The 19,805-nt window shown below is 36.9% G+C and overlaps 1 protein-coding gene across 2 annotated transcripts in view; it reads left to right on the top strand.

Annotated features, from left to right (window-relative positions):
• CDYL (chromodomain Y like) overlaps positions 1–19,805 on the top strand; it is a 102,882-nt gene that overhangs the window by 78,397 nt on the left and 4,680 nt on the right. For both annotated transcript variants that reach the window (XM_068670811.1, XM_068670812.1), the window contains 3 exons: positions 13,613–13,869; positions 14,565–14,737; positions 17,020–17,230. In XM_068670811.1, the coding sequence (XP_068526912.1) occupies positions 13,613–13,869; positions 14,565–14,737; positions 17,020–17,230 (641 nt within the window). The remainder of the gene's footprint in view (positions 1–13,612; positions 13,870–14,564; positions 14,738–17,019; positions 17,231–19,805) is intronic.

The following is a 19,805-nucleotide window of genomic DNA, read 5'->3' as shown; positions in this document are numbered from 1 at the left end:
GCTCAGCAGAGGACGTCTTGTCCACTTCTAATGTTGTTTCCTTCTCTATGACAACTTTTGTTGTTTCCTTGCTCTCTGGCAAAACATGAATAAACTACAAATTGTTGTCATCAATGAGATGTGCTGTATTTATCTAACAGATATCTGCTGCAATTTTCTCATGATTTTTCTGTTTGGAAATGTTTGAAGTGCTTTCATGACTGGCTGTTTTCCACAGTATCAATAAACCAGTCCACAGATCCATTCTAAATGATAATTCACCTTATGCTTGCAGAAGTAATTAATAGTCTCAGTCTTTGTTGTAGACATGTGATTGAAATATTAGCAGTTTACATTCACAGCAGGTGTTTTTTTTAATGCTCTAAACTGTAGAGCATGAAAGAGTATGTTGCACTACAATGACTACTACTATTCCCTACCGATTTCAGTTCTGCCATTTTGCTGTGCAGACAGATCAGTGGTTCACTGAAGTTTTTCAATAAACTCAATCTCATAATTAAATGGTTTGCATGAGAAAATACCTACCCTTTTCTAGAGTTGTTTCTGCCAGTCAGTATGTGTGTATATATATATATATGTGTATATATATATATTATTTATTTTTTTTTAAACCTGGAGAGGAATGTGTAGCTGTTCTCTAGATGTGCTTCTCAAGCTTTTTTTCAGTTATCCCATCATCTCTTTCCTCCTCCCCCTTCCTTCCTGTCCTGCTTGGTCAGCAGTAATGCTCAGTCAGCCTGATGAGGCAGCTGAAGGAACTGACCAAGCTGAAACCCAGTGCACCCTGCAAAAATGTTTGGCTTGTTCCTGTTGTTAAAATAATTTTTGTCAGGGTGTTGTTGTTTTTGGCATATCTTCATTTGTTTATGTCAGTTTATTACTCATTTCTTGGTACTTAGTCATACGTTGATATTTCTTTACAAATAATGAGCCCACAGTAGGAAAACACGAGTACATTTTCCTGGATGTTATGCTGTAATTGAACTAAGTTTAATGTTCTTTGTAAGTTTGGCTTGGTATTCGTTTTCAGCCTTATGACTAGGAGATGGGAGAGTAAAGTTAAGTGGGGCAAAAATATTGATGAGGGTAAGTCTGTTTTAAACAGAAATTCTGTTTACCTTGGGGAGCCTTCAAGGAATTGTTCAGCAAATGTATCAGGGAGGGGAGAAGGTATTCGGGAGCCCTGATATGCTATTTTTGGGTTGGATATAAATACCCACAAAAAATGACTTCTTTCCAGTCTGGTGGGCCCTATACAGGTAAGAGACAGAAATGTAAAGGGAAACAAATCTTAATTTTAATTTTATGTAAACGAGATCAATATTTAGGTACTGGTGAATAATTCTGAATTAAGAGGGAAGAGCATTTTCCATGGGGTTATGATGAGACTCATGGAGGATCCTTGGCTTGTTTTCCGGAGCATGCCAGCCAAACTGCGTGTTAGTCTGCTGGCAAGAGCACTCTAGCCCATGGACAGACGTACAGCAGATGTCTTTCTTTCCCTTTGGAGTAGAGAAGAACTTGGACAATGTTTTCAGGGTGTTGGCCTAGCTTGAGCCAGAATATGATCATGTTCCTTCTTGCTCTTAGTCTCTTACCTGTTTCAAAACAAACAAAAAACTTAAAGAAATAAACAAACAAACAAAAAACAAACACACCACATATATTCTTTTGGAAATTTCAGCAAGTGTATCATTTTGTTTAAGAATTAATGAAGAAGTAAATGGTCCCACTGCAGCATTTTTGTTAATTATAATGAGTTGAGAGAACACCTTGAAGACAAATTCCTTTGAGATCCTGACAGTATTTTAACTGAGCTGTTGGGGGAAATCTCTGCTACTGTAGTATTTTCTATGATCTAGCTATATTTGAACACTTATCTACAGTAGTAATTAAAAATATTGATGCTATTCATAAATCCGCAATATGGTGATGAGTAGATAACAGAATAGAAACCTATATGCAACATCTTCGCTTCAGAGTGAACTAGTAACCTTATAGCAACATACTCTGAAATCAACTGGAGGTACAAAGTTCCACACAACCCTGAATATCAAACTCCTGATGACAGACACTGTTGCCAGTCTTATCAATCAATAGCCCTGAAATCTGAGTTGTTATTAGAAAAACAGAATTGAGTAATAACTTTCACTTTTTGGCATCAATAGAAACTTTCATGTTTTAGGATCTTATAAAAATAATCTTATATAGGTTTGTGTTATTTTTTTAAAAAACTTTTCAATGTATTTCCAACTTGATTATCACTAAGAATAATTGCATACAGCTTCAGTGTTGAGCAAAATCATGTTGCTGTGTTGATATTATTCTAAAATCGTGCAATTTACATTAAATTAAGTATACATGTTAGGGAAGCTTCTGATGCATGTTTAGTAATGGTATGAAATCACAAAATATTGGTAAAATATATGGCAAGTAATGAGTGAACTGTTGGAAGAAGATAAAATTTCTCTACAGTATCCAGTATGGCTCTCCTGAGTATTGCTTCAGATTCCCAGTAGGTTTTAATCAGAAGGGAATTTTTAAAACACGACTTAATGAGAACAGTCTTGTAACAGAAGTAAACTTCAGAAGTTTAGGGCTGTTTGGTCTGGGCTAGTTGGTGTTGGTGGTATTGTTTCTGTTGCTTTTTTTTTTTTTTTTTTTTTTTTTTTTAGTTTGTTTGGTTTTAGTTTTAGGATTTTTTTTTAACTTTCTGAAACTATATCAATACAAATTTTATTACTTGAGGTACCTTCCAAGTTTCCCAGTCTTTAAGCAAGCAAGTCTCAGAGGTATTTCACTTACTATGATACATTTCCCATCTAGGCTATCATATTTATATGTGTTTTTTTTTTTTATACTATAAGTCAGCAATCTTGCCATGTTCAAGCTCTTCAGTCTGTCACTTGTTATGTGTAAAATACAGTCATTATAAATCCTTTCTGTTTTCTTTTGGCATGCTGATTTCCCCACTAATATTTTAATTGACTTTGTAACTTGCACTCCATTTCACTCTTATTTTTGGTCTGATTCTCCTCTCTCTTGTTTTTTTTTTTTTTTTTTTTTTTTTTTTTTTTTTTTTTTTCCGCTGGAAAAATGATTTGTGTTTAGCATCTTTAACTATGAAAACTTTAGAGTTTTACTTTGCATATCTAATACCGTTCTTTATCTGTTTTAGCATCTCCCTGTATTCTTCCCAGTGTTCTTTACTTCCTATTTTCTTGTAAGTATAGCATATTCTATTTTTCCCCTCAGTTCCTATTGACCTGTTTAACCATGTGGAGTTAATTGAAGCTACATCTCACTCCTGAAGAAAATAATTCAATTACAGTATATGTTTGGTTCAATTTATTTACCTTCTCCTTATGAGTGAGGTGTCGTGGTATTGTCTAAAACAGTATTTAATGCAATATCTTTTTACATAACAAACTTATCTAAAATTGCACAGCGTTCATCTTAATAGAAATTAAAGTACAATTCTATTTGACAATACCGTCTTATTTCTGTTTTATTTATTCTGTTTTGTTTAGTGGTCAGAATCTGACTTGAGCAGGTGGGTCCCTGGCAGATTTCAGGAAACAATCAGTAGTATAATTCAGCTACCATTTTGTCTCACCTATGGCATGTTTTAGGTGGTTTCCAATTTCAAATTTTGTTGAAAATTGGGGCGAAAATTGTACTAGTCCCAGCATTTTTTGTGTACACGATCTTTGTTTTTCTTATTAGTAATGCTTCTGTCTTTTATATACTGACTTCCTCTGATATTTTTGACTTCTTTGTGTATTCTTAATGGGTTGTTTCCAAAGGCAAGATTCACTGCTTAAGGCTATATGTGAAGATATGTTCAGAGCCCTATTACCCATGAACCACTTCTGAGTAAATGTAAGTCCAAACACAGCTTTATGAAATTCCTACCGAACATCTGAGGCTCCATCACTGCACTTTGGAACTGCAACCATTCCCAAGCCCAAAATTCAAATGGAGGTTTCCATGACCCCACTATCTCAAGCTGACACTTTGTGGACCCAACTCCTTCCAGGCACTTGCAGTGATCATATTCAAAAATGTACAGACTGACTCTTGAACTGTGATCACACCAGTGTGACTCCTGTGAAAAGATGTGCTCCTACCTCCATTTGCAATCATCAAATAAACCTTACTTTGCTATTGCCAGCTACACAACCTAGAAAATTCTTTCGGAGTCTGCTGCACACTTCAGTTGAAAGAATCAGATATGATAGGCTTAGTTCTTAGTTTTGTGTGGCAAAGGCATTATGGTCCCCATCTAAGCTTCCTGTTTTCAGTGCAGTTGATAATATTTGCTAGGTCCTATTTGCTAAGATAGATCTTAACTGGTTTATCTTTTTTAAACTTGTTCTGAAATTGGTCCTAAACCACATCGGGTTTTGTGTTTTTTTTTTGTTTGTTTGTTTGTTTTGTTTTCACTCTGCCACATCTAAAACTTGCTAATTTCTTGAATTTTTTCTTCAAGATTTCAGCCTCCTAATATTAGTCTTTGTAATATCTTAGGGAATGTGGTTTCATATTGGTGCTGCTGAAGCCACATGTTCCACTTGCTCCAATACCATGGTGCTTGTTCCATTGCTTCCTTAGCTGTCTGTTCTGACTAGCAATAGTATCAATATTCTTATTTGTACTTTGTTCTATGTGCATATAATTTCTGGGAAAAACAAAACACAAAAACAACCACACACATACAAACTAATATATAAAAGCAGATTTTTACAAAGGAAAGTAGCTTTTGGGGATTGGGACCATCTGTAAGTGTTGTAAGCCTGACTTCTATACAGACTTGCTCTTTAGCCCCGAGGGAAGCCACTTAGCAGCTCTGCACCATATTTTTGAAAGCCTAAGCAATTAAAGACAAGCTGATTTCTTTCGTCAGCAATATGAAGAGAACACACCCAAATGCTACCCATGCATCATGCAGTATAAAGGCAGCTCAATGCCTTCAGTTCTTCCCAGCTACTGGCTGAGATTGGGGTGCTACATTTTCTGTTTGCTGCTTTCAGATGTAGTTATTGCCTTGTGGTTTACTCTTGGCATGTTTTATTTATTTTATTTGTTTATTTACCTCTATATTCTCCATTTCAATATTCGATGTAAATATATTCTTCTGATGGGCATTTTCCCAAAATATATGGCAATGTTCAAGATCTTTGCTATCTCTGCAAATCCCAGAACCTGGAGAAGCACCCCATTTGTACTGGGGTTGAGTTACAGGGCAAGATGATGTGGGGACCTATATGTCCTCTTTTCTAGTAGTTGCCTGCCTACTTGAGAGAGGATATTGCTGAAGTTTTCTTCATACAAAGCATCTGTTCCAAGTCTTCTACTATCAGCCTGCTACTGTTAAATTTAGGACTTTCTCTTCCTTTTCTTCTTGTTTTCTTTTAATAGGGGAAGTATGAAGAATTCTAGATATTCTCCACGTGTTCTCCACTGCAGACATGTCCTCACACACACTGATCTTAGCTGGTATTGCCAAAAGCAAACAGGAGAAATGATATCTAACTTGAGAGCAGAGGGTGTATTTACTCTTCTCCTTCCCACCATAACTTATTTAAGCTGTTTGGAATTTACTACTCTCCAACAATATAAAAGGACAGATTTGGCAAGATACTGTTCTGAATCACTTTTTTAGTTCAGTGCATTGGACTACCCAGCACCTGTTGCATCCTTTCATCATCCAGTTTATAGTGTGGGTTTATTTTCCCAGAATACTGGGAAAACTGGGGGAGAGATTTGCCTGCAGAGTAATTTGTGAATGCCTCTTTAGATGTGGTGTTTATAGGTGTTCTGTGCTTTACCTAAATGCAGGATCTTTCACAGATCTTGGCTCAAATCCTTGATTCTTCCATAGAGACTACTTTCCTCCATTGACTACCTCGGATTCAAAAGTATGAGCCTGTTTGGCGTGTACATTTCTGAATGCATATTCATTCATCAGAGGACTAGAGCTGTGTTGCATATCACCAAGACCTCTGACCTCTGATTTAAAGCTGCATCTGTGTGATAAGAATGCAATGTGAATACTTATTGACATGTTGTTTTCAAAAAAAAAAAAGCAAATGAAAGTATTTCGCCACCTATTTAATTTTTTGTAAAAAGTTAGAGAAAATGTTTTAGGAAGTTTTGGTAATTCTTACAAGAATTATGTCACTTGTACAGGGCATGTACAAGTTCATGTCTATACAGGAAAGTGCCTGGGATTTCTTCTACCAGTATCTATTTTAGGCTAGCCTTACATTAGGACACTCTTATTCCACATGAAGAGAGCCTTTTTTTAGATCACTTTGGGAATTGGATTAAATTGCAATGAAGTGCTCTTAATATAGAATGTGTTCACCTCAGGAGTTAGTGTGAAATAGCTGGGTATACTTCACGTTTAAACCTTAGCCTATTTTGTGGTAGCTTTCCTCTGTAGATGAGCCCCAAGAGATGTCCTTACTTAACTCTCAAATTTGAGAGCATTTCAAATGAATGCTCTGGTATCATAACCTGCAGCTCTGAGAATATCGAGGGACGAGATAGGAGAGGGCTCTTCTTATGACATGTTCCCAGTATTAAGTGGCCTCAAAAAGGAGTCGGTAACCTGGGGAAGGTTTTTCTCATTTGTATTTATTTGTAAGGAAAAGAAATACAAATAACTCTTTGCTTCCCTCATCAAATGCCTTGGTGCATGCTACTGTGAAATATGGCTGGGAAATGATTTGGAATGAGCAGAGCATCTTGGGCTTCTTTTTTTCCTCTCCTTTCAAACATCTTAAATACCATCTGAAACGATGGCAATAGTCATATGCACTTTTTTTCCTGTTTATCAGTAGTATTTTGACTACATTCAATGGAAGAAAATTCACTCCAAAGTGAGTCTAAAACAGAAGTGGAAAGGGGGAAGAGAGCAATTCTAATTCGTCTAGATGCCAAGATAAGGGAGAAAAAGAATTTGTTCACCCAAGGAGTGTTAGATTATATATTTCAGATGAAACAATAGGGATAGAAATGGGTTTGAAAAGCCTGTACAGTTGTTAGGAGGGTTGGTTGTTTTTTTTCTGCAATGTAAGACAGCAAGTGGAAAGTTTACTTAATTAATGCCTTATGCATAAAAATACATAGCTCCTTCTCAGAGGTAGCAAAATTTGATAAGACTTTTTAAGAGCTTTGTTACCAAATTACATTAATAACATTTTGCCTGTTGTTTTTTTACATGCATAGTCCTAGCAGATGTCAAGGCTATTATTTTGTTGTTCACATCTTTTTAAAAGTATGTAAGCATCGTTATGATCACTTGTATGTCTTAAAGTGTCCAGACAAAGTAAATTTGAGGTGGAAGAAATGTTCTACCAGTTTTCTCTCATTATGCTTGCCCACTTTCAGCAGTAGAGTGTTATGTTCTTATTAGTTGCATTTTGGGGGTTGGAATTACAAGTTTCTATTTACCTGTGAGGTTATACTATGAGGAGGAAAGACATTCAAAACCAAAAATACTTGCATAGTCTATAACCTGTTAAAGTGAAATGTGACCACCAATGCTACCATCTTCCAAACAGTGTCATTGTAAACATATTTGATTGATGCTCTAAGTAACAGAAGAAACAGAGAAAACTACCTACAGAAGGAAAATATGGTTGCTGTAGATCATATTGCTCTAAATGTGACGTGGCAGCCAAGACAAAAATTGGTGTGGGATTGAAAAACTTTTAATCAAAAAGGGAACTACTACATGTGTGTGTTTGTATGTGTTTCTCATCTCACATTAGCTTTGTCCACAAAAAAATGGTGTCTTGTAAGAAATATAGGTTAACAGGTTTCAAAGTGATATTTGAAACCCATGCAAAATACGGGAAAAAGAGTAAGGATCAAGGGCTTTTTAGAAATTGAAGACAGACACTGACAATAAGGCCTGGTAGCCACTGCAGGATTGTTTCTCTCTACTACTAATTTATAGTTACCTGTTGCAGATGCTTCACAAAAAATCACCACAGTAATTCACCAGGTAGGCTGTGCCTAAAACATGCAATCTTCATGTATGGACAGCTGACAAATTTGCAGAAACCTGAGGTGGCTGAGGAATATATGATTCCCTATGTAATTACTTCCCTACAGCAGAATCAAGAAGTGGTTAAATTTATTTGGAAAGATAAAGTGACTGCACATCCCCACTTCTCCCCCCCAACACCATGAGTTTGCGGAGGTTTCAGGCCCCGGTGGCAGGGGATGGCAGTGACCAGCAGCCCATCATTTGACCAGGTACTACTGTTTCCCCTCCTGGTCATGTCTGAGGCTGCCTGTTGTAATGCTGGGGTTGTGCAGAGTAGTGTTGGTAAAAATGGCTGGTTTGTGCACTGCGTCAGTGTAACGCTGTCTCCTGGAAGGATTTATGTGAAGTGAACCTTTCCTTTGTAAGTGACAGACACCTTCTGAACACTTTTTCAGAAGCATGGTACAAAACAGTATTTTTGGTGAAAGGCACAACAAATTGAGTTATTTTCTTCTTACAAATATTTGGAGGATGCTGCAACTGTTACTTGATGCCTTGATGCCAAAATGTAAATGCTGGGAATATATATAATTGGTCAAAAAATTAAAAAAGGGTACAGGTTTAGAGTAGCTCTTTGGAGCACATACGGTTTTGATAGTTTTTTAGAACTCGTTTTGAATTTCTATAATCTGTGCCAATACACTGCAAATATTTCCTTTGTAATTGCTGAAGCAGAGGTGGAAAAATTACTGGAAGCTGTTGTTTATTAAGTTCGCATTGCAGTACCACTGTCTGGGGTTAGAGTCTCATGTGAAATACTTGATGTACTGCAGGGTTAAAACTGTGAAAGCTTAGCAGTATTTACAGTTACAGTTTGCTAGTACCTATGAATGTGTGACAAGAAACCACTGCTTGTGGGCAAAAAGGGAACATGAGGCAACCTGTGCTGGACAACTGATATGAAGTCTGGTCATTTGTACATACGGGGAGTACAAAACTGTGCAAGTATAGAAATTTATTTGTTGGCATAAAATGCAACTTCCAGCACTGTTTTTTGTGTATTTTTGTTTTTAAAATCAGTTTTGCTGATCTTACTTTTCCCTCTCCCATACTTGAGTTGAAATCAGTTAAAATTACAGTATTATTTTTGCAGTTAACAGTTCAAGAAATTATTGTTGCTGGTGTTAGTTCGTTTGCTGATTCAGTGGATGCTTCTTATTAACCATTTTGTTACTTAGATTAGGAGAGGAAGTGGTTGGTGCATTACTGTACAGGAAAGGTGTGAAGGTCCCTGAAGCTCACTAAGATCGCTGTAGACACATCTCAAAATACTGAGTGATTGCATGATTAAAATGAGAGATTACTTGCAGTGCAGATGCATCCCAAGTAATGAGGAGGGGGCAAAACAGAATTCTGTACAAAAACTCTGCCTCTACCAAAACATAAAACTAATGTCTGGTTCTTGACTATGTGGCACTGCTCAGGAAAAGGTCCTTGGATTTGTTTTGGGTGTTTTCCTACAAACATTTTCTCAGTGCTAGCTTAAAATAAAATAAAGTAGAAATTACCTTAGAAAAGGATTGAAGACAAAAGAGGAGGCTTGAATATGGTGCATTATACAATCCCCATCTTGAACATTGTGTGCCAATTTGTTTCAAGATTTAGCAGAAGAGAAAAAGGTGTACAGAGGAAAAGGGCCTTGGAATGACTTCTGGAAGAAGAGATAGAGATTGATTGGTTTGGAGAAGGGATGTGCTTACAGGATGAAGGAATTTAAAAAAAAAAAAAAAAAAAAAAACAACCTTGCAGAACTTACTGCCAGAACTTCTTTTGAAAGACAAAACTGGAGTGGCTTCAAAAGTAAATTGGACAGTTTCATGGGAGGTGAGACTTTGAATAAATGGCTTTGGGTGCACCCTATGATTGTGGACATAAAAATTTTAGGAATCTGTAAATTTGCAGTGGCTGGAATTGAGGAAAATAGTTGGCATTGTTCACACCTCCCATCTTTCTATGCTCATTCCTCAGGCATTTGAAATAGCACTGTGTCAGGCTATGTGAACTAAATCAAACTTCTCAAGAATTTGTGAGACAGTAACAGTAATGCATTTTGATTGTTACCCCCTTCATATTTTGGGGAGATGGCTTTTATCTGTGTTATTGTTGTCTTCTGCCAGTGGGATGGGGTGACACCGTAGCTGTCTTCCCCTTTTTCAGCTCTTATATTTTGTGTATTTCTTCCTTTTGGCTAAGATCAGTTTTTTATCTGTTACCCGTAGCCTCACCCGCCCACCTTTTTCTTCTAAGAGTGCTGCATGAAAATGGTGACTGTTATCAGGTTTTGATCAACAGCCACAAAACCCAAGTACTGCTAATTTAATTTTGCATCTGTATGCTGAAGCTTTAAGTACCAGTACTATGTCTTCACCTTTAAGATGATCACATTGTGTTGATTATTTTTGTAACTATGAGCTGCTTATTTTTTAAACAAACATTGTTCTGCATTAGTTGATGATATCCAGGATAAATTGCTTTCTTTCAAGCTTTTTTTTTTTTTTTTTTTAAGGGGAGGGTCATGGTGCTTTGTTTGTCTTTGATTTGCTATCTTCTACGAAAACATTAAAATGGAGAACTTCTTTTTATTTTGTTATGAAATACACATTATAAAATTATAAAATATAGTTCTAATTAACTTGAAAATAAGTAACCCCAATGCAAAATTATCACCTGTGGAAATATATGGAAATACATTTACTTCTCTGTGGTATGTTTTTTATTTTCATCCACGTTTGCTGCAACACATGCCCAAGACTGCCTGGTGATGTAACCCGTCCCTGTTTATATTTATCATGAAGCTCTGCTTTACATCCCTGGGTTGTTTCTTCACTTTCAAGGACTGGATGCCAAAGAAACAGCCCCCTACACTTCAAGGTGTAGATCATCATGAACATACAATGCTAGTAACAAATACTGATGAATTTGTTTTAACTCTGGGGATGCCATTCTCTAACTCGTAAGAGCTGGCTAAATCTCCCTGCGCAGAAGTGCTGTTTCTAAAGCAGACAGGCTTTTGGTTTCGGTCTAATTGTCCTAAAAGTGTGTTTACAAGATGAGATGGAGGAGACTTCTTCCACTGCCTTGCAGCTGTCCCTTGTTTGTGGTTGGAAACTAACTATTGACAAGTGCGGACAAAATTTATATAAAAAAGCTAAAATGTCTCTTGCCAATTCAATAAGCATGAGAAGTGTGGTGTTTACATTTTGGTCCATCTTGCCAAACGTTTTGCCTCTCAGGAAGCATATAACCATTGCCTGTTAAAACTCAAAAGTAATTTTCTGCTATTTGAGTCTGTCTTTAGCTGGGTGAGTTGTGCGCAAAGATCTACTCAAAGTTCTTATGCAAGTTTACTAACTTGGCTTTTTTTTGGTGGTGGTGGTTTGCCTTTTTTTGGCTTAGTCTAGTCTATTGTGCTCTCTGGGTTCTCCACTTTTTTCATGACGGCTAGGACAGAAGCAAGAAGATCTTATATCAAAGTTTAGAAATTAGATGATATTTCAGTTGTATTAATTTAATGCTCATATGGAAAAACAAACCGTTGTGGATAGTGATGCGATTTCATCTCAGTTTCCTAAAGAAACGTGGGGCTGCAGTGTTGCTCCTGCAAATTCCCTTTGAAGGGAATCCTTTTAAAGGGGTGTAATCCATACAGTGTAGCTTATAAGGGTAAGGTATGTAAAGCATCCCTCATCAATTTTACATTTGGTCTGTGTTAATTTTTTTTTTATTCTGCTGAAATTAAAAAAAGGGAATTTGATAAGATGTGAAAATTCAGGAATAAACATGAATCTTCTGTGACAATATAAAATATTTTTTTTCTATTTCCTTTTGTTCACATCTATTCTCTCTAGGGATGATTGCAAGCTGAATTCAGCTTCTTACTCCTTTCACTTTAAACAATTGAAAAATCTTAATTGTCTATCCTTACAAAAAGTGTTGTGGTAAGAGAATTAAATTACTCATATGACAAAAAAGACTTCAAAAAGTAAAATAAAACCTTATTTCATAGCTCCTTTGGCAGGCAACTTGCCTAATTAATTAGAACAGTTACAATCAGGTGTATTTATTTAGAAACTTTTAAATTAAAACTTATAGTTGAAAGCATTTTCTGTAATACAGATAGAAAAATGTACAGTGTTCTACAGTTTAATTTCAGTAGTCTTAAGATTATATATCCCACTTCATACGGGTAAAATTAAGCAACTTTTGAATATAGTCAAAATGTGGAGACTCAAATTATTTAGGTGAGTCTTTTAACATCTTCACTGGTCCAACAAGTGGTTCAACTATCTTGTAGAAACAAAAAAAAAATAAAAAGAGGTAATTATAGTATCACATATTAGAATGTTCCAGATCTATCTTCAGAAAGTTAATGAAGAATGAAGCAAGATCCACCAGTGACATGTAAATAGGTGGTTAATTAAATGTGTTTTAACTCTGCTTTTTAAAAGACATTTTATGCATGATGTTCTGGAATATCTATGAGATAAGGACTGAAGGTATCCAGAAGATTTTAACCTAGACTTAGGCTTCTGTTTTCAGCAAAAGACTTTTCAAACCTCCTGTATCTTGGCCTGTGATGCATTTTTCCAACATTTTTAATTCCATTCCTCATGCACACTCGATTACTTTGATCTGACAAACTTTATGGATAGTTTACATTAAAAGTTTAACATACAGGTGGATAATAGATCCAAGATGTTCTCTTACTTTCTCTTATGAATGCTAATTTTTTGATATTATGTCTCTAATGTGGATTATAGAAAAACCTGTCCCTTCTGTGTTACGAAGAATGGCCTGTTTACTTGCATTCCTTCAAATTCTGTCTAAGTTACTGGGAAAAGGACCAGAAAGACATAATGCTCTATCCTCTATTTGCCAGTTTTAATAGCAAAATTGTTTAGACTTGAGAAATATCTCATTGTCTATGAATCCATTAAAATATCCATCACTGCATGGGTTTTGATTCCTTCCCAAAGCAATATAGTCTTTATTTTTGTCTTCTTTTAAAGGCTACCATGCTTTATATGGTCTTGTCAATCAAGATCTTTATCTGACTTGCTGCAGGTGTCATTTTCTTCAATTTATTATTTTTTGTGTTTTTTGAAACAAAAGACATCTGCTTTCTTTTTGTGATCTTGATGCTGTTGGACCACTTAAAAATGTTGGAAAATGAATAAGTAGAGCATTAGTATATTGTGTGATTATTTTTATATTTTTTTTTTTAAACAAGTAGAAACCTACTGAAGCGTGTTGGTATTAGGAACATTTAGGAAACTTTTCCCTCCTTTCTAAAAGGAAATTTATTTCTTGGTCTGCTTTGCTTCTTTTCTCACAAACATACGATTCATTTGCCTGGATCCCTTTACCACTTTACTTTTGCTCTGTGCACTGTGTATATTTCTGTAATATTGCATTGACTTCCATGGGAGTTTCATATTTATGTGTGGTCTTAATAATGACTAGCATGTTTTCATGCTAATAGGGATCTTGGAACTGCTGAACTAAATAAGATGTTATTAATGGAAGGTTACTGTTTAAACTATTTTACAGGTACATCCACCTTTATGGAAGCATTAGCAGCCAATGGTACAACCAACATACAGACTTCTGTAACAGGAGTGACAGCCAGCAAACGGAGGTTTATTGATGACAGGAGAGATCAACCTTTTGATAAAAGGCTACGTTTCAGTGTGCGACAAACGGAGAGCGCATACCGGTACAGAGACATTGTTGTTAGGAAACAAGATGGATTCACACACATTTTGCTATCAACAAAATCATCGGAAAATAATTCACTAAATCCAGAGGTCAGAACAATTCTGATTTTGGGGGGTAAGGGTACAGGAAGAATTATAAATCTCTTATTTGCCTTATTTGTACCATTTATTCAGGTACAAGCGTACGCAAAATGGCACTTAGATTTTTTGTTTGTAAGATATTATACATACAACTGAATTCTAGTATAATTCTGATGAATTTATTTAGCTACGTTATCTGAATATTTTGATGGATTGTCTTTTATAATAAGTGTGGCAATTTGTCAAGTGTAACTTGAAACAAACTTTAGCCTGAATTAAGTTTCTTTTTTTTTCTGAACTGGTTGCATATGCCATCTGCTGTCCAAATTACAGAAATGCTGAATGAATTCTGTAGTTACAGATAACATCTAATAGATCTTTTCTTAATGTTTTTGTTATCTTACCATAATTACATGGTAAGCTTCTAACGTAATGTAATTCCAAAATGTAAAGCTTCTAATACTGGTGGGGTTTTTTGGTTTGGGGTGGTTTTTTTGGTCACTTGTTTTTTGTTTTGTTTCTGTTTTACTTTCTAATATTTGAATAACGAAAATAAATTAACTTTTCTAATATCGTGGTTGAATGGATCCAGAGGAAAATTAAGGATGTAGAAGACTGAGATCTCTCATGGTGGAGGGGAAAGAACAGTATGCTACTCTTTAATGATATAATGAAAGGATTCTAATGATTTTTTGATTTTTCAGGTAATGAAGGAAGTCCAAAGTGCACTGAACACAGCAGCTGCAGATGACAGTAAACTCGTGCTGTTTAGTGCAGTTGGTAGCATTTTCTGCTGTGGTCTTGATTTTATTTATTTTATACGACGCTTAACAGATGATAGAAAAAAGGAAAGCACTAAGATGGCAGAAGCTATTAGGTATGTAAAGCTATCTTCAATCATCTGAATGGGTATTTTTCATTGTGTAGTCTGGCTTGCTTTATCTTTTCTATTTCAAAAGTCTCTAATTCAACAAGACCTCAGATGTTCACCTGCTGTGTGATAAGTGTGCAGCACTTCTTCATGCTCCCTGGCCATTTCTATTTGGGTTGTCATTTCATGCATCACTATTTATACCATTAAAATTTTACTATGAAAACTGGCATTATGATAATATTTCTCCAGTTGAAACCAATTTTAAAAGACTTAAACAGCCATGGAGTTTCTGGAAAACTAATTTAACACACAAGACAAAAGATGTGCACTGAATGAGTAAAGATACAGTGCCTACAGAGCAGTGGAATGATGGATATTTCACAGAATTAGACTAATAGTAGTGAACATCATCCCAGTGCTAGGTTCCAAACCTAATGTTTAAATAAAATGAGCTGAGCTACTACGAACTAGAAGAATGTTTACAGAAGAAATGTATGGATAAGTACAAGGAAGCAGATTATAATTTGAACACTCTGCTTTTGAAGGCTTGAGATCTTGGAATAGCTCTTGCACATTTCCAGAATACTAACACTCCTTCAGAGACCTACATTCAGTAGTTACCAATATGTCTCTGAACTTTAAAATTATGAGTAAATCCTTTTTTTTTTTTTTTTTTTTTTTAAGTAAGAACCCTACATTCAGCATCTAAAACTAAAATGAAAATTCACCTGTCGTTCAGAGCACAGGATTGCTTCACAGGTGCTGACTCAACTGTACGATGTACAATGTATTCTACGCAGACCTCAGAATTTAAGAGTCATGTACTTGCACTAAACATGTACAATTTTATCATTATATGCGATAGCTATTAGCTAAGAAATGTCAGCATCTTTCTTTTGAAGTGCTGAAATTCTCCCATCCATGTTTCATATCTGTATTTTTACTAAGAATATCTCAAAGATATTTAGTGTTTCAGAGCAGAGAAACACTCTGCTCTGAAAGTATCCATACTTTAACAGTACTGGAATGAACTGTCTTTTTGTGTCAGTGAGGATGAGAACACATGTTTGTAACTTAATAGCATAACACATCATCTAAGAGGGAGCTGTGAGGCACAGGAATATACCACAAATGCTTCTGTATCAAGGAAGGAAACTCTATAACCTCACTAGTAATCTGTGCCTGTGCTCAGTCACACTGCCAGGAAAGAAGTGCTCCCTGATGTTTGGATGGTACCTCCTGTGTTTTAGTTCATACCCATGGCTTCTTGTCCCGGTGCTGGGCACCACTGAGAATAGTCTGGCTCTGTCCTCTTTGCACCCTCCCTTCAGGTGTTTGTATGTATCGATAAGATTCACCCCACCGCAAGCCTTCTCTTCTCCAGGCTCAACAGTCTCAGCTCTCAGCCTTTCCTCATAGATTTGCTGCAGTCCCTTAATCAGGTTTGTGGCCCTCCATTGGACCCTGTCATGTATACCCACGTCTCTCTTTTACTGGGGAGCACAGAACAGAGCACAATATCCCAGTGCTGAGCAAGGGGGATGGATCACCTCCCTTGACCTGCTGGTGAAGCTCCTCCTCACGCAGCACAAGATACCATTAGCCTCCTTTGCCACAAGGCAAGTGCTCAACCTGGTGTCCACCAGGGCCACCAGGTCCTTTCCTGCCAGGCTGCTTTTCTTCTGGTTGCCCCCCAGTATACACCAATGCCCTGGGGCTGTTTCTCAGGTGTAGGACTTGGCACTTCCATTTGAGAGGCTCCCGTCAGCCCATTTCTCCAGCCTGTAGAGGTTCCTCTGGATGGCAGCATAACATATTAGCATACCACCTGCTCCTCCCAGTTTTTTGTCATCAACAAAATTGCTGAGGTTATGCTAAACCCACTGTCCAGATCATGAATAAAGATGCTGAACAGATTGGACTAAGTATGCACTCCCACGATACACCACTGGTAACTGACCTCCAAGCAGACTTTGTTCCACTGATCACCACCTGCTGGGCCCAGTCATTCAGCCAGTTTCCAGCCCACCTCACCATCTGCTCATTGAGTCCATACTCCATCAGCTTCCTTATGAGAGTTTTATGGAGGCACCAATGAAAGCCTTTCTGAGGTCTAGGTAGACAACATGCATTGCTCTTCCGAAGTTATGTCAGGGCAGGCTATTATCAGGTTGGCTTTGAAAGTGACATTACTGCAGAGATGAATTACTACTGAGTTCTCAAGGACTGCCATATTTTGCTTTTAATATGAGTGCATGTTTGTTTTTTTTTTTTTTCCTCTTCAGGAATTTTGTGAATACTTTTATTCAGTTTAAGAAACCTATTATTGTAGCAGTAAATGGCCCAGCCATTGGACTTGGAGCATCTATATTGCCTCTGTGTGATGTGGTTTGGGCTAATGAGAAGGCTTGGTTTCAGACACCGTACACTACTTTTGGACAAAGTCCAGATGGATGTTCATCCCTTACATTCCCCCGGATAATGGGCCTGGCTTCTGTAAGTAGCTTGCAGGGTAGGGGATGACAGCCTCACAATGCCATTGTGAAAATTTATCCAGAGTGATTTCAAGACCTTTTAACCTTTGCTGTGCTGTCTTTTATTTTTCTTTCTCTCCTGAGAACCTTTCATGAGAAACCAGTACTTACTCAGCTCCATGCTGTTACAACTTAGTTTACAAGTGAGTGCACAAACCAGAAGGCGTGGGACCTAATCCCACATCCTGGGCCCCCTTCAGCCCTGACAGTGGAAGAAGGGGAAGATGCATGCCTGGATACCCGTTCCCTGCTGGTGCCTTGTGAGGCCCAGCCGCCAGTGTCCTGCACTTAGTACAGCATCAAGGAGCGCAGCAGAGAGTGGGCTGGCCTGCACTTACATAGCAGGCCCTGTACCACCAGCTATCAGCAGTCTCATGCTAGTTTGCAAAATAGTCAGTTCAGCTTTCATGCACCCATTATGCTCAAGAAGTTGTGTTGAACTTCCCTTCTTTGTAGACCTCTGCTGATACTTAATATGAGCGTGTTATGCAGGTAATACTCAGTCCAAATCATCCTTGTGATTTGTTTTAGTTTTGTACTCTGTATTTACAGTAATTCTGGGTTGAAGTAACTGGTTATGCTTTGCATTGTTGCTGAAGCTATAAGCCACATGTTATTTAAGTTTCTCTTTTTTCTCACTTTCCAATTAGATGAAAGAATTAAATTTAACAAAAAAGCTATTTTAAAAATCTCTTACCTACATTATTTTAATGTTGTTTACTATTTTTATGCTGCATTCCTTGAAAGCTGAGACTTACATCCCATTCTAATTGAAACTGAATAGTAACAGTATGAAACAAGTGCTTGCAGCTATATGTTTGTTCCTAAATAATAGTTTATAATAAAATCCAGTTTTTCCCTATAGGCATTTATTGATTTAAAAATACGATTTTGATATATTAAAAGCATCAGTTTGAACAGATCTTATAACTAATTGTGTGATGTCTAGATTTAGCATAGAAGACAAGGTAATTGAAGAAGGTAATTGAAACAGATTAATAGTTGTAAGAGTGTCTTTAATATCTTAGTGTGCTACAAACTACTGATTGTTCCTTTCCCTTTTTATTTGGCCATCCATCCATTCATTCATCCATTCATCCATCCGTTCCATCCATCCCTGTCCTTTAGAGATTTGTGGTTGTTACTTTTGCTTTCTTCAGAATTTGTATGAAAACACAAGAAGCTCTTCCCTAGCATACTCTTTCATGCGCCTTTGTGAGTGCTCTCATTGTTAAAGACTTATATGTAAAGCTTCCAGTGCTACCTATAAATGTATTAGAGAAAGTCCCATGCTTTAAGTCAGTTTCAGTGCGTTCTTTTTTGTAAGCAGCAACTATGTAGAAATGTTCAGTGGCAAGCTTGTTGGAAATATCTTTCCTGACTGGGTCGATCTTGGTTGTTGAGCAGTCTGTCATGGAGCTTTTTTTTCACAGAACATGTTTGACATAAAGTTCACTACTGCGGGAAATTTAAAGCCCAGACCTCAGGATTCAAAACTGACTCTATACTGGGAATACCAGGAATCTCAGAAGGATTCTTAAACTTTGCTTTTGAGTTCTGAAAGCAATCTATAATAGAGATTGTGCAGGCTGTTTGGGGAGCTGTGTTAATGCGTATGTGCTGTGGAGCTCTTGCTGTGTTTTTTTTGTTTGTTTTTGTTTTTTTGGTCCTGGCCATAAAGCACAGGAGCTGTATGATCAAATTTCACACGCTGGGTTTTTGTGTCAGTCTTTAGCATGCGTGGCAGTATGACTTAAGCTTTTCTGTCAGTCATGAGGGATTCACGTTTCCTAGTGTGTATAGTTTACATCAGAGCCAGGATCTTGAGCACTGTAGAGACCAGCTGCCTCTCAACTGTAGTGGGAGCATGGGAGAGCTGAGGCGCTCCGTGGCAGCAAGGGCCTGTGGGCTTGCATGGGAGGTTGCACATGAGCCTCATGGCACTTGCTGTAAATAGAGGGAAACTGAGACCAGTGGGTGTCCTAGTGAAGCATGAGGATTTCACAGTGGAAGGAGAAAGACAAACTAAATAGAAAATAAGAGTTGGTAATGAGAATGTGGTATTAATTATTTTTATCATCTTCATTTCTATTGCTGTATTATGTTTCTTGGAAAGTAAGCAACAAATGTGTTAAATTTCACCACAGATAGTCATCTAATCATGCCCTCTAAAACTTGTTTAGTAGTGGGTCTCCGGCATACGCTGTATGTAGATCAAAAGTGAAACATTCCCCTTCAAAATCTGTCAGCTGAAAACACTAATGAGAGTGCTCATTTCATGTAAGGTTTTCTGCTAACGCTGCATTACAGCTTGCAGAAATCAGATAACTGCACCACTAGTGTTTGTTGTTTTCACATTCAGGAGAAATGAGTCTTAGGAGGAAAAAAAAAAAGGTTTTATAGCATTAATTTTTTTTAACCTCATTATGAAAGATGCTTGTGAAGAAAATATAACTCACCAGTGAACTTAAAATTTCTGAGTTTCCTAACCCCCAATAGATTGACTTCACGTTTTGATCATCAATACCAAGTATCTT

This window comes from Anas acuta, chromosome 2 (genome assembly GCF_963932015.1).
Source record: "Anas acuta chromosome 2, bAnaAcu1.1, whole genome shotgun sequence".
Lineage (NCBI taxonomy): Eukaryota > Metazoa > Chordata > Aves > Anseriformes > Anatidae > Anas > Anas acuta.
The sequence above is the reverse complement of the archived record's forward strand: the minus strand, read 5'-3'. Positions and strand labels throughout refer to the sequence as shown.